Source organism: Petromyzon marinus, chromosome 4 (genome assembly GCF_048934315.1).
Source record: "Petromyzon marinus isolate PM22_M1 ecotype Great Lakes invasive population chromosome 4, UKy_Petmar_22M1.pri1.0, whole genome shotgun sequence".
NCBI lineage: Eukaryota > Metazoa > Chordata > Hyperoartia > Petromyzontiformes > Petromyzontidae > Petromyzon > Petromyzon marinus.
This window is the reverse complement of record NC_133670.1, coordinates 15,242,615-15,258,080: the sequence shown is the minus strand read 5'-3', so window position 1 is coordinate 15,258,080 and position 15,466 is coordinate 15,242,615. Positions and strand designations below refer to the sequence as shown.

Sequence of the window (15,466 nt, the reverse complement as noted above, 5' to 3'; positions counted from 1 at the left end):
ATGAGTATGAATGTTTCATAAGCATCATATTTTATTTTAATCAGTTAATCTATACATTGTGTGGTAACTTTAATATTTCATTCATTTACAATTTACACTGTATCTAGAGAATGGTGGTATCCTGTACACAGTTCTGTATGCGGTGTATACTAAGCCTTATTTCAAAAGTAGAATTCCTATTATCCCACAGATGTCATGCATAGCCTGTATCAGACGTGGCTTTGATTCAGCCATATTAATGGTACCACCTAGTGGACATGTTGTGTCATTATATAGCACTGAACGGTGGTGACCATGAATCATTATTCTAAAAAAGAAAAAATGGTTTATATGTAAAAAAAAAGTATTGAGACGTTTTAATTTAAAGCTTTCGTGACTGCAGGGATTCATATTCTTGTTCTTTCGGTAAAGTCACGTAGAAGGGAAACAATAAATTAATAAAAATATAAAACAATATTATCACAACGTTTCGACTGCAACACAAGCAATCATCATCAGGTGTGAAAACCAAAGCAAGAAAAAAAACGCCACTTTTTCAAATGTTCTTGCTTTGGTTTTCACACCTGATGATGATTGCTTGTGTTGCAGTCGAAACGTTGTGATGATTTTATTGTTTTATATTTTGATAATTTTATTGTTTCCCTTCTACGTGACTTTACCGAAAGAACCAAGAATGTGAATCCCTGCAGTCACGAAAGCTTTAAATCAAAACGTCTCAATACTTTTTTTTACATATAAACCATTTTTTCCTTTTTTAGAATAATGATTCATGGTCACCACCGTTCAGTCTTATATAATGACGCAACATGTCCACTAGGTGGTACCATTAATATGGCATGGATAATTAAGAGTTTATGACATGAATGGAAATTGCCTTTTGTGTGAAAGCAGTGGTGTATTGTATGTAATAGTCGACAATAATATCCTTATAATAATAACCTTAGAACTTTCCTAAAATGTTCAGGTGGATAGCCAGATGTAATACTGTACGGTATTTCACGAAGCCAATGCTGTTCTTCAAGAAACATTCATTACCCTACATTAAATGTCCTTTATATTTCTAGATTTTACAAATGTAATTGCGAACATTAAATATTTACAGCAGTGTAAATTTCACAACCTAACAACTACTCTCGTTGCTTCCAGATTTTTTTCCAGAAGCAATGCATTACTCCAACTGGAGAAGGCACCACATTCAGTCCCTTCTATTCCATTTCAAGGTTATGGTTACTTGAAATCAATAAATGAACTGATTGAGTAGTTTATTGAAATACCAGGGAGCTTCATTAGAGCTTTGTTCCACAAGACCAGCTTCATTGAAAGCTGGGGTGCTCGCGGATTGTCCAGCCACCACGTTCGTGAGAAAGCTCACGGCTGGCATATTTACTGGCCCGTTAGTATTTGTTTGAAATGGGACGATAGGGCATGCGTTTCTGGCATGTATAGTTCATCTTGGATGTTTCCAACCCAGGCTCTGTTATATAGAATACATGGCCTGCATGCTTACATATGCTGAAAAGCATGCACAACAATCGCAATCTACAGACTATAGCACACTCTTTGGGAAGACCTGATAGTGTATTATGCTGTATACAAGAAAATCTGTGGCAAATGTGCATGGTGAGAGCATATTTTCATACACATTAAAAAAACATCATTTTAAGCAATCTTATTTGGCAGGTCTTTTATATTTTCTATCTGACCAATTTTCAAAATACGTTGTATCTGCCGTATCCGAATGCAAATGAAAGTGCATTTTTTTTTTAGAAACCGGTTCTCAATTGGGAAAGTAAGAGCCAAATAAAACAAGGCGGCTTTTTGTTCAATAGCTGTGTTAAAATTAGGGGAAAAGAGCTTGTGTGATGAGCGGCAAAAAAGCGCTCCTTATACATACATTCACTGGTTAAGAGTGTTTGGATTAACCACTTTAATTTGACAAAGCACTTTACATTAATTTATGCAATGCTCATTACATCTATCCACCCGCAATATATTTTTACCCATAAATTAGCAAATACCGTATATGACGCATTGTTCTTGCAGTCAGGACGGCCGTGGAACAAATTCCTCTTTGCTTAAATGTTTACATTGGTTTTGAAACCTTACGTGCAATGCCTTGCTTTTCCAATGAGTGTCATTGGTCGTCCAGTGTTGCCAAACAAATGGAACGTCAAATCCTCATCCCCCCAGCTTTAGGATTAAAATGTGAAGCTTCTCCAGCCACACATTACCAGAGCTGGAATTGTTACTGACCTGGAAACCTTGTGACCAATTCTCATTGCCGAGATCAATTCCAATCAGTAAAGATGTTGATCTTTTTCAATCAGTTGTACGGAGTGAAGGCTTCATAATAGATGTCGACTGCTTGGACAAATGCTATCACATCTTCTAATGACTCATCGTAAAGCTAAGTGTTAAGCGGACGCCTGCTGCAGTGCCGTTACAATTTTTTGAACACGGTTGTATGTTCCGATTGACTATGCTTAAAGTATTTGTCATGAATTGCTGGGCTGTGTCAGCATATTATTTAGGTTCTTCAGCTATATTTTTACATACAGCATATTTGTGGCTATTATGTAGAGTGTATATGGAGATCAATCTTAATTCTTAAAAAATATATACACTCGAAATGTTTGTGCGGATGGGGAATTCCCTTTCGTAAATGTGCTGTCTCATGTGTGACTGTGTCAAGCAGTTTGTGATAAGTCTGAGTTCATGTAACCAAGTTGTTTTATTTTGCCATAGTTGAAATTTTAACGATAGTTTTCAGTTGCTACCTCCCAATTTTCTGGGGCTCAAAATAAAAAATGTGGGATAGAATATTTTTCTAGTTAAAACCATAGACTCAACTCTATTTTTACCAAAATTACAGCTCTTCATGTCTTCTAGGACATCTTCAGACTTTCCATCAGCCAGTCACTCAGTTATTCCCTAATAATCACCCATAATCTATCCACTGCTGGATAAAGGCTTTCCAAAGTGGTCGCTATTCCTCATGGTCTCATGATGAAATGATCCATCTACTCCTGCACGTGACCTGCCTTGTCGCTCCATTCTATCAATCTCAACCATCAGTCTTCATCCCTTCCAGAGACATATTCTGCCCAAGCCAAATTGTCTACTAGGTAATTTGATGTGTGAAATTTGTGAAAGTTATACATATATATGTTAAATTTCAACAGTCTTTGTTAATGCGGATGTTTTATTGTATCATTGCATCTGCAATTGTTTAAGTTGACCAATGATTACGTGTTCAAATCCACATTTCATCGAGACCTTGCCGGGTCTATCCTATAAACATTAATGGACACTAAATTTATGGAATGTAAAACAAAAAACAATAAAAAGGCATTGACTGTGACTGCTGCAAATGTAATAGAACATCCATCATCAGGTGATGCCTATTGATCATTCGTCTGTGAAATAAGTTGAACACTAATCACCTTTTGGGTCACAATTAATTACGTTTTAACTATGAGTTTCAAATTTATCAAGGACAGTTACTGGAATTTGTTTCAGGGCAGGTGGGTAATAATTGTGTAATTCTCCGCAGTTTTGTGCTACGGTATATGCACATCATCTGTGGAGTGATAAGTGTATCCTGAGAATCTGTGAAGAGACGGAAGAGGGCAGCATTCACTGATGGGACTGCTTGCAACATAAATAATTAACCAAATAGTGACTCGTCTGTCATGCGCTTTTATTTATGTATTTTCTCCAAAATGCATTCGTGTTTGCATACTCCAGCGAAGGTTTATGTTTATAGTCTATTCATATAGCCCAGAACTAAGTAGATTGCATGGACATGCCTAAAGGCACCTTTTAGATCTATTGATGTTTGCAATGGCCAAATTTGTTGCAATTTTTGTATTATAAATTTCCTTAACTTGACTACTTGTAAATGCATCTATGGCATACATTTATACATTGTTATATACGTACATACACTGTTTCGTGATGCATATGTTCATAATTGGGATCGTCATCTTGGTAAACTAAAGAAAACCTAGAATGTAGACAATTTGACAATGCTGTTAGACGTGCGTTACAAAAAAAACCCGTTGTGTGGTATCCCTTTAGTATTTGGATAATTTCCAAAAGAGTTCAGTGTGGTTGTAAGGCGGGGTGTGTCTCTCTGACATTTGGTGTGCTGTAAAACATCAGTTAAACCTTGTGAGGGCAGTGTGCATCCCACTGTCGATAGCAATACAATTCCAGGCTCTGTTGTTGCTTGTATAAAAAAAAACACTCGCAGCGTGAAGTCACCGTTATCAGAACATCGACTCGGTGAGCTTCTGTGTTGGAGGCTGTCTGCTCACTGGGTGGTTCATCAGCTGACACGTCACATCTCTGGATATGCGCTGGCGTGAAATCTGACAAGGAATATCATTCGCGCCTGTGGAAAAGGTCATTGGAGCGTATTTTGCCGGTAACACGGTGGTCAAGAGTGCTGCTGTGTTTGGAATTTGAAAGGAAATCGGAAAAAACGTGGAAACTGCTGTGTTAGCGAAATGGAATACTCAATGTAAGAGCTGAATGAATTGAAGATCAAGTTCCCGTCAGTGAGTTCATGATTCTGCCGATGGGAAGTACAGTATTTTTTCACATTTGTTATTGCATTATGCTTGTCTTGAATATATAAACGAAAGCATTCTAATTTAATACGTGTTTATAATAGGATAAATATTACATTTTCATATACTTTTACTTTAATAATGTATATAAAACACATTTATTGAATGTTAAATATTCAACCATCCTTGCTTATAATCAATACACTTAGGGCAAATAATAATAATAGTATGTGCACATCCAGAAACTAAATCCGCATTGTTAAAACAGCCAGCTTGCTTTCATACATTCTTGGAGAGTTGTATTGTTTTGTAACATCTTGAGAGTTATTTTTGCTGGTATTCTATTTTAATGTTCGGCCAACCTTGCCATGATTGAACTGGAAGAAACAGAGCGTGACCAAGAGCCAGAAACTATTACGAGGGAACAGAATGCATTACCCTGCCGACCGAGGTTGCAAACCCATCATCACTTTGCCTACAACACCAAGTTACACGGTGTGAAGTACATCTTCCTTAGCCGTCATTGGTTTTTGTGGCTCCTGGCTGTCTTGACATCAGTGAGCCTCCTACTCACTTGGTCCAATAACCGAGTGCACTACCTATTGTCCCATCCAGTACACACTAATATGCAAATGATCTTTGTTCACAACCTCACCTTTCCGACCGTTACCTTCTGCAACAATAACTTGCTACGTTTCTACAAGATGACACGGCAGGACCTGCACTTGGCAGGCAACTGGCTGGGTCTGTTGACCGATAATGGCACAGCCAGGCCGGAGGTGCTGGATTTTCTGGAGGACACTGGTAGAAAAACCTGGTTCAAGAAGTTTGCAAACTTTTCCATGTTCCTGCCGGCACCCGTCTCCAATTGGGAAATGCTCCATTTGATTAACCGGTCAGGCCACCAACTGGATGAAATGCTCCTAGACTGCAAGTTCCGTGGGAGACATTGTACCCTGAACAACTTCTCCACAGTGAGTTGACATTTCATTTCCATGACCACTGTGCCATGTTTTGTTTTTGCTATAAATCTGTATAAATGAGCCATTAAAAATTCACCAATAAGTTATGAAACGTACAGTTTTAGCAACACGGATATTAAACCTCTGTTAGATGTCCCTCGTTAAAGCTGAGGAAATTTTAAGGGAAATCATAATAATTGTAGGAGATGCTTCTCATGGGATGAAACGTGACAGTTTTGTTTTTGTGCCATCGTTGGTCTTTGTTCTGGTGAAAATACAGTACTTTATAACACTGTAATGCTGATTGGTATTTATATTCGTGTAAAATATTAATTTTGGCATGTAGTCATGATCTAGTTTTAATAAAAGATTACAGATGCTTAATCATTAGCGATACATGGAATTTATTTTATATTATGTATATTGTGTACTTCATATGTATGGATACTGATGCCAATATATTTTCTTAATTATTCAAGCATTTTCTTCCTTACATAGTTTGTTTCTTAATAAAACAATACAATGTGGATCTTGACTTAAAGCTTTCGTGACTGCAGGAATTCATACTCTTTGGCTTTCAGTCAAGTCACGTAAATAAAAAATAATAGATCACGACATTTCGATCGCAACACAAGCAATCGTCTTCAGGTGAGAAAGAGAGAAAGCTGCTGAGACAAGGTCTTATATAGGCCTGAGATGGATGCATCCAGGTAGGTGGGTGTAGCTAGAGATGGTCCAACCAACGGAGGCTGGGGCAGCGGCCTCTGTATTGTGAGAGATTAGCCTGTCCTGAGAAGGGTGCATCAAGGTAGGAGGGTGGAGCTAGAGATGGTCCAACCACAGAGGCTGAGGCAGTGGACACCCAGCCTGTCAATACAAAGACATCCAACCTAGTAATGAAACTCACAGAGTCAGTTAACATCGGTAGAAAGGATGGAAACATCATAGCAAGTTAAGACTTTACCTGGTTAATCACATTCTTCCAATGATTGCTCAATTCGTACCCATCTTATCGGTTTAAGTTGTATCTGTTTATATATCTGGATGGCTTCATGAACAAATATTTGATGATAGCCAGTGGGTTTGCAGAGTACCTTCGTCTTGGAAAAAATCAATATCGTGTGAGTCTACAGCGTTAAAACAATGATCAGCCACGGCCGAGGTATTGGTCCTGCCGTATTTCAGATCCACCTTGTGTTCACGAACACGGTCCGAGACATGTCGTTTAGTTTCCCCAATGTAACTACTGCCACAGACACAACTTAGTTTGTAGAAACCGGGGTATTGCATGTCAGGGATCACATCCTTCACAGATGGGATCAGATCATGAATTGTATGTACTGCGTTGAATCGAACCTGGATCTTGTGTTTGTTCATGATTTTTGAAATATTTTTGGTGACCCCTGCTATGTATGGCAAGGTGATGGTTTTGATTGGGTCCTCAGATGTTTTTTTTCCCCACGGTTGGGGTGACAGCTTTGCGGATTGTACCGTCCAAATATCCATTCATCCTGAGGGCTTGGTGTACGTGCTCCAGTTCATTGGCTAGGTGGTGCTGGTCGGAGATGCAACGGGCCCTATGGTGTAGGGTTTTGATGAGGGAATTCTTCTTGGCTGGATGGTGGTGGGAGTGAGGTTTTAGATAGGCATCCTTGTGGGTGGCTTTCCTGTAGACAGAGTGTCCCAATGAGCCATCTGGTCTCTTTTCGATTAAACATCCAAGAATGGTAACTTGAAATCCTTTACCACTTCCATGGTGAATTTAATGGCTGGGTGTATGGAATTTATGTGGTTGAAGAATTGGTTCAGTGTTAGCAGGCCATGTGACCAGATGACGAACGTATCATATATATCTCTTCCACAAGGACGTAGGGTGGATGCCTGGATGGCATCGTCTCAATTTTTTGCATGAAAACATTGGCTACCACTGGCGATAAGGGAGAACCCATTGGGGTACCTTCATCTTGTTTGTAGAATGTACCATTCCAGGTGAAGTAAGTGTTGGTAAGACAGTGTCTCACCAGGGTTGGTACATCAGCATTCAGTACTTGTTGGACCAAATCTTCAATGATTGCAATGGTGTCAGGCACATGAACTTTGGTGAAAAGAGAGACCACATCGAAACAAGCAAATTACCTGGAGATAGTGAGATGTCTTTAATTAGAGAAACCAAATGAGCTGAATTAAGTAAGCTGAGGTGGCCTTGCCAGTGAATGGAAGCAAGGTCTCAAACAGAAATCGGGCCAGTTTGTACGTGGGTGAGTCAATAATACAATGTGGGTTTATCTTACCTATATAAATGTAAATGCACGTGTTGTATTATAATTACGAGCTGTATTTTCCATTAACGAATTCGTAACAGAATTTAGAATATGCGAATATGATTAAAACAAGTTTGCCGATTTAAAAAGTGATATCACGAATATAAAAAAAAGATTCAATGATGAGAATAATCGTAGTGCAACATGAAGTTAATATCACTGCCAGTTCAAATCACTATATGTCACGATATATCACATGCCACGATGTAAGCAGGTACACGTGTATTTAAATAATGTAATCATGGAATTAAAAAAAAGTGTTACACTGCAATCATAAAACATGCGCATTTTGCTTTATATGCTGTCAACATCGGACACTCAGGAGCGGGATCCATACGATGCTTCGGCAAAGGCCAATGTGTTAGAATGCATGCAGTGTACATTGTGCATAGCAACCACATCACCTAGCTCATGCAGACCTCATTTGTATCATGTTGAGTGGCTTGTTTCGAATCATAACCAGACGTTTATTGGGGGGTGGGGGAAGAAGTTGCTTGTTATGATACATAATCTAACCATCAATTTCTTTGGTTCTTTCGGTAAAGTCACGTAGAATGAGAATAAAATAATAAATTGATAAAATAAAATAACACGATATTCTCACGACGTTTCGGCCACAACTTTACCGAAAGAACCAAAGAAGATGAATCCTTGCAGTCACGAAAGCTTTAAATCGAAATTTAACCATCATTATTTAGAAGAGTTAGCTTGAATTTAATGTTAAAAGCTTAAAATGTAACTGCTGTGTACCATCATTTGTTTATGCTACACAAAACCTTTCATATGAAATTGTTAATCAAATATTAATAGTATTCATATTAAAACACTTATTTTAAGTTTTTACTCATTTTAGGTATGTATAATCATTCCTATTAAACACTATCCTATTAGTAGCCACTCTTGCGGGATGCACGTGAAATTGATATTATTTGCGGCCTAATATTATTTTTTTTATTCATTTTAGGTATGTATAATCATTCCTATTAAACACTATCCTATTAGTAGCCACTCTTGCGGGATGCACGTGAAATTTATATTATCTGCGGCCTAATACTTTTTTTATTTCTATTATCTGCATTTTCCCTTATTGCTTTGTAGAATGTCTTCCTATTATCCGATTTTATTTTCATGGATAGGAGTCCCCCACAGCACAGTGAATGATCATATTATCCGTGATTATCCGCAATGTTTCCCCCTGCAGATAATTGAAGCAAATCTGTGGATAACTGCCAGACATCATAGGATCTGCCACATTGGTCACCCACATCACTCTTTGGCTTAGAGAGGCTCTACTGTGCGTTAAAAGCTATTAATAAAACTATTATAATTTTACATAAATTATGAAAGTCACTATGTTTTACGTGATCTAAATAAAGGGGATTCTGGATAACATTTTTGTCCGGACACAATTGACAATGACACACCGATGAGCAAGGTTGTAGCCACACACAGAATACAATTTGGACTTAGCGAGGATATTAATGTGGTTGTATCTGAAGACATGCTATTCAAATAGGGCAGACGGAGATTATAGTGTGGTAAGGTGCTGTTGAAATCAATTCAAAGTGAAGCGGCAGTCCGTAATAGGCAGAGGATATGAGAATAATTTTGAGTCTGTACTCGAACAAGGTAAGGGAAGATATCGCATTTCAATTGCTACCCAGATAGATGAAAAAGAAAGACTACTTTATGAAATAAAAAATACGATCGTGGAATTTTGATTGAGGGTGGTGTTCACTAAACACGTTACCTTCATGGAATGATATGGTCCACATTGAATGCAATTGTGGATAGAATTTAAATGTGCGAGTGCCCAGTTTGGATTATAAATTAATAGAGTTCTCGACATTTATAGCTACAGAAATTAACACGAGTTACACATGAGGTAAATTATGCGATTTATAATGGCGTGTACTTTAAAGTATTCTGTTTTGTGTTATAATTATTTAACATTTTCCATCATGGATAATTGTTTAATTGTGAAAAAAGTATATTGCTAAATATATGCTTTATTTTATGGCTCAAATCTATTATGATTGTAATACGCTGTTGATGATCTACGTGAGGGAAAAAAGTATTTGATCCCCTGCTGATTTTGTACGTTTGCCTACTGACGAAGAAATGATCAGCCTATAATTTTAATGGTATGTTTATTTGAACAGTGAGAGACTGAATAACAACAACAAAATCCAGAAAAACGCATGGTTATATGCTAATATTGCTCATACATTCCCCTGAGCAATACTGTTGCAAGTTAGAGTGACAATTGTGACCATGTACTTACAACAATCAGATTTTCAGCTACAAGGATGCAATGTGCAGCAATATTTTAAGTAATGTGCAAAAAATGTGCAACAATATTCAATGAAATTTAATTATTCAATGATTGACATTTCAGAACTCTTGTGAAATATACCTGTTCCTGATGTCGACGGCTTGTGTTGCGATTGAAATGTCGTGATATGACTTCACCGAAAGAACCATAGAATATAAATATCTGGATATTTCAGTACAATATGATTAATGCATGCTGAGGGGTCTGTTGCTCAAATGGGCACATGTAAGTGGTTTTTGTAAGACAGCCAATAGGCCAATTTTTCTATGCTCATTATATATTAAGCCCGTCTGCCAGTCTGTCCATGCAAGAACACTAAATCAATGAAACCACACAGTGATAATATTTTTTAATACGTATTTTATATATATGTGCATTAGAATGTGTACAAAGGTGTAAGTGCAGGCGTCTAACATTTGTACGTTGGTTAGCGTGTCTATATGGGCACATTTCCGTGTGCAATCGAATCGGCCAAACAATGATGGAAACGTCATTAGAGGGCAGGATTTTGCCAGCCTTTTTGCAAATGGAAAAGAAAAATGGTGATTCGTCTCATGTGTAATTATTGTCCTCTCACCTTAACTTCATTAACATCCAAAGAGATGGAATCTATCATAGACTATCAGCTCCATAAATTGTAATCGTCATAACCATTTATTGGTTCTGTTAAGATGTATCTACAGGTAACCTGTTAACTTATGTAATTCATATTTCGGGCTCAAGCCTGTCATTGGTGAAATGACAGTAGACGTTATTCATTGTACTAATTTAAATCACAAACTAAAAGTATGAGACATTTAGCTGCCCGATGTGCAGATAATTCACTGTCAGTTACTAACTGACTGGAATACAACTCTTGAGTGGGGTGGCAAAAACCTGGTAACGTGCAACTAATAAATACTCAGTCAATGATAAAATCAAGTAAGGCTGGCAATCCCATAGTTTCTCCCATAATAAACAATAATATTCTTATCCATAGCAAACTATTAATCTGATTGACACAACAATCTGATCTGGCTTGCCATGGAATGGCTATCTTACTAATCTGGCGAAAGAGGCATCGAAGAAGCTTGTTTTTATTTTTTGTATCAAACATTCTTTCACTCCGAACAACTACTATACAAGCACAAATTTGGCCCAATTTGAAATCTTGTTGTCATATCTAGGGTGGAGCACTCAGTTCTTACATCAGTACAATTGATAGTTGCCGATGGGAAGCAGTCAGGGTGATTGATGATCCAACACTCACCAATTCCCTCCAGTCAATCGCTCACTGGCAGTCAATTGCCAACCTTATTTCTCTTTTATCAACCATAGTTAATGTTTTCATGAACTGCACTCATTGATTCCTCTGCCCAGACTGATCCTTTTATCTCATCCACAGTGTTCAACCAACACACAGCAGGTTACAATACTTGTCTCTCTGTTTCTTCCCTTGCACTGCTCCACTTTAGAATTCCCTCCCATAGTCTCTTTTTCCAAAGCTTTATAATATTGTACAATTCCAGAAGGGAGTTAACTCTTATATAATACAACTTATTTTGCATGTTTGTTGAACTTCTTACGTACGTAGCCAAACGTGCTAATCGGTGTTGCTGGCCATTCATATGCTGGGCCTTTGGCCCTGTGTGGAACAAAATGTCTTTTTTATATATATAAAAATAGTTTCCATAATAATACAAAACATAACACAACATAATAAGCAGCTTGCTTCCTTCATAGGTGCATTCACTAGTGGGTGTGCCAATTGTGGGTGCCTACTATTGCACTTGATTTGGCACTAGTAAGTGCCAGCAAGCAGACTTGCAATATTCACTATAATTGCTCTCTAGAGGTCTGAAATAAAGAGCAGAGTGCTTTGTCTGTGGCAGGGTGTTATGGAGGTATTGTAAATCATGTCTGCAGAGTATACATATGTCCCCTACAGCAATACATCCAGAAAAACGGAATACCTTTTCACCTGGACTCTTCGGGCAAGTGCTGTTTGTAAGAATCACTGCCATTCTTCATACGTGCACACAACAGCGATTCCCTTATAGTCATAGAGACTGTTGAAGAAGGAAGTGTTCTTTGTGAGCACCTATTGGCAGGAAAAGCACACAATGGGGTGATGTGGCCAGCACCATGCCTAGCCACCTTTGTCTCCCAAGTGCTGTGATGTTCACACACCGCTCCTCATTGAATCATGCCCAGGCATGATTCATATATCATTCGCCACTGACATTGGCAGTGAGTGGGGCAATGCTCCAATCATTTCACCACCACTGATGCATGCACATACACACAAGCAAGTCCTTTATTTAATCACTTCAATAAACACCAAATATGGCTGTCTTTCTCATGGCTTTCTTCCACATTTTAATGCCCTACCATATACCGTACCTACTATATATAATTTATTCAAATCTTTAATTGATTTGCCTCAGATAAGTATCGCTCCATTACTATTAATTATTATTCCTTTATTATATGTTATTGCATATTTCGCACGAAAGTATTTTTTGTAACGTCTTCTAAATTGTCTTTGCTTATCTGTGTTGTATCAAACAAGCAATACAAGTAATACAAATGTAAGTAGTATTACACTTGTGTTGTGCATATTACAGTTCTAATAATTTACAGCCATTTTGTTAATACTCTGCTCTATGCGGACATCTCCATGATATGTCAATAATGGGGATTGGTTTGTTTTCCATATCATACTTCACTATGCTAGTCAGTGAAGGTTTTTGTAAGGAGTGGTTCAGGAACAGTTCAAGATATCACTTATCACTAATGTTATATGTGCTGTGAATCGAAATTAGCCTCATAACGCACTGCACCACTGCTCTGCTTTTGTATAATATGTACATTGCTGTTCATACCCTGTAGGGATGTGTTCTTGGTTTTTTTATTCATATATAATATTGTGAAAACTAGGCCTACTCTATAAGCGAAATTTCGCATGATCCAAAAAAAATCGTTTCAGAATTTTCCTACATTATAAATATAATTGCAGACAGGAATATTTATCACTAAGAGTAGCAGTCCGAGTGTTTAACGGGATCATTCATTTTCAGCACTGAATATCTGTTAAGTTGTGAGAAAAAAAAATCCACCCGCTTTTGCAATTTTTGCACATTCACTAAAGGTGGAACAGTTTTAAAGTTTTAAATTGTGAAGTTAAAAAAATTGAATGTTAGTAGAAAATAAAGTGTTTTTTTTAGTCATTGTGGTTTTGAGTTGAAGTGCACTTACACCTAATTAAACATGTTTTAAATGTCTCCATTATCCACTCGTTTTACTTTTAAGAGCAAGTCCTCGTGGGTTCCAAGATAATTTATTGAGAGTCGGTGCATTGCCATTCGCATAAAAAAATGGTGGGTGAATCATTTTGATACATTGTGAGTAAACACACGTTTCATAGCTTGATTTAATTACAGCATTTGCACTATTGAATTCGGTCGTGAAATATGAAGAAGGCCCCAAATGTGAGTCGTGTCTCACTGCTAATTATATAAATAATGTAGTCGACGACTGTTCAAAGGGAGGCCCTCCATTTTGAAGGTCCATCAATCTGCCAAACGCCATTGTTTCCCCCTGTTCAGTAGCAATACTGAACTTTTTGTTTATTATCAGAGAAGATACTTTTACTTTAATACTGTACCATTTTCTAAAATGTAAGCGCTGTATTCTGAGTAAGCGCTGTATTCTGAGTAATGGCCAAAGCCAGGTTCATAAATGACGTCACGCACCTGGGGGGGGGGTGAGAAATGTGACGTCACATCAAAAGGCGCAACTTTAAATAAATATAGCCAACACGTTCTACTTAATTAAATAGACTTCTTAATACATGTTTTATCCTACAACAGCAGAGTGCAGCGGCACAATACGCACTACAATGACAATAGTTTAAAGCGATTTGAAGCATGTTTTATTTTGGGGTGGGGGGGTAGAGCTTTGTGACGTCATACTTGAGGGGGGGGTCTGACTTTTGTGACGCCGTGTGACCAGGGGAGGGGGTCAAAAATCGTCCAAAATCGCGTGACGTCATTTATGGACGGCCCTTAATGGCAATACTTACATTTATCAAATTATGTGCAAAGCATAACACATTTTTCACTTTTGAATGGATGTGAATTTTGCAAATGAGATTATGCACGACAACTTTTTTTCTCCCACAGACTTATTCAAAAGACATTGCACTTTTTTTCTCATGAGTTAAATAAAACAAGGTTTGGTGTAGCGAGTTGAGGAGAAAAGTTACGTGTAAATGCCCAGCCGGTTGACAAGAAACATGGTTTTATATACATATATATGTATAGTCATCGTAATATGAGCTCTCAGAGCCAGTTTAGATAAAGGCTTCCAAAATGTGTATGTATAGCTATTGTTTAGTTGTTGGCCTTACCGGCCTACCGAAATGTGGGAAATTGCATGGTCAAACATGACAAGCATGTGAGTGGGCCTCATTGATCTTGTATTTTGTCAACTGATGCTATGTTAATTTACAGCTTTTTGTCAACCCAGTATTCATTGAAGACCTCCCTATGCTCTTAACAGTCATGTGGGTTGTTTGACCATACTTCACAACGCTGGTCAATGTGGTTTAGTGAAGGGTGTCTCGAACAAGTTCAGTTATCACTCGTCACTGATGTTAGTCATCGCTGTAAATCGAACTCTGGGTTCACAGCGCGGTGTGCCACCACTCCACCCCAACGCGATGTGATGCAGTGTATGTGATTTTTATGAACAACGCTGGTGTTCGTTGAAGGTCTTTGATTTCCCAAAGACACTCAACAAACCGGGATAAATCACTTTGATCCTGTAATCTAATAAAGTCGGGTTGAAAAAATGCAGTAGTGCCTCCGATTGGAAAGCATTCATCATGTCTAAAAGAAAAGTGGAAGTTACAAAACAGTCGACAATATAGACATCTACAGTGTATTATGCAATGCCTATGTGTTTATGAAGGATTGAGCACTCAAAAAGAATGTTCTAATTCATAACTTTGATTTAATAAAAAATAAATATGTCTAACTACTGTGGTGTATTTAATGAATTATAGAATCTTGGAAATTGCAGCTTGATGATAAAAACTCAAACGAATCTCAAAATCTTCTTGGTTCTTTCGGTAAAGTCACGTAGAATGGAAATAAAATAATAAAAATAATACATAATAAAATAAGATTTTTTTTATATTTTTTTTATTTTATTATGTTTTAGGTTTTATTATTTTATTATTTCCCTTCTACGTGACTTTACCGAAAGAACCAAGAAGATGAATCCCTGCAG

The 15,466-nt window shown here is 37.6% G+C and overlaps 1 protein-coding gene across 7 annotated transcripts in view; it reads left to right on the top strand.

Annotated features, from left to right (window-relative positions):
• The window catches only part of LOC116938640 (acid-sensing ion channel 1-like), a 276,037-nt gene that overhangs the window by 238,882 nt on the left and 21,689 nt on the right, over positions 1 to 15,466 (top strand). The window contains exon 1 of one of the 7 annotated variants that reach the window (XM_032946041.2): positions 802 to 5,548. The exons of 5 other annotated variants lie outside the window; for them this stretch is intronic. In XM_032946041.2, coding sequence (XP_032801932.1) covers positions 4,943 to 5,548 — 606 coding nt within the window. In that variant the 5' untranslated portion in view covers positions 802 to 4,942. Of the gene's footprint in view, positions 1 to 801; positions 5,549 to 15,466 lie in introns of those variants that run through there. One more of the 7 variants, XM_032946039.2, reaches the window with a different exon arrangement.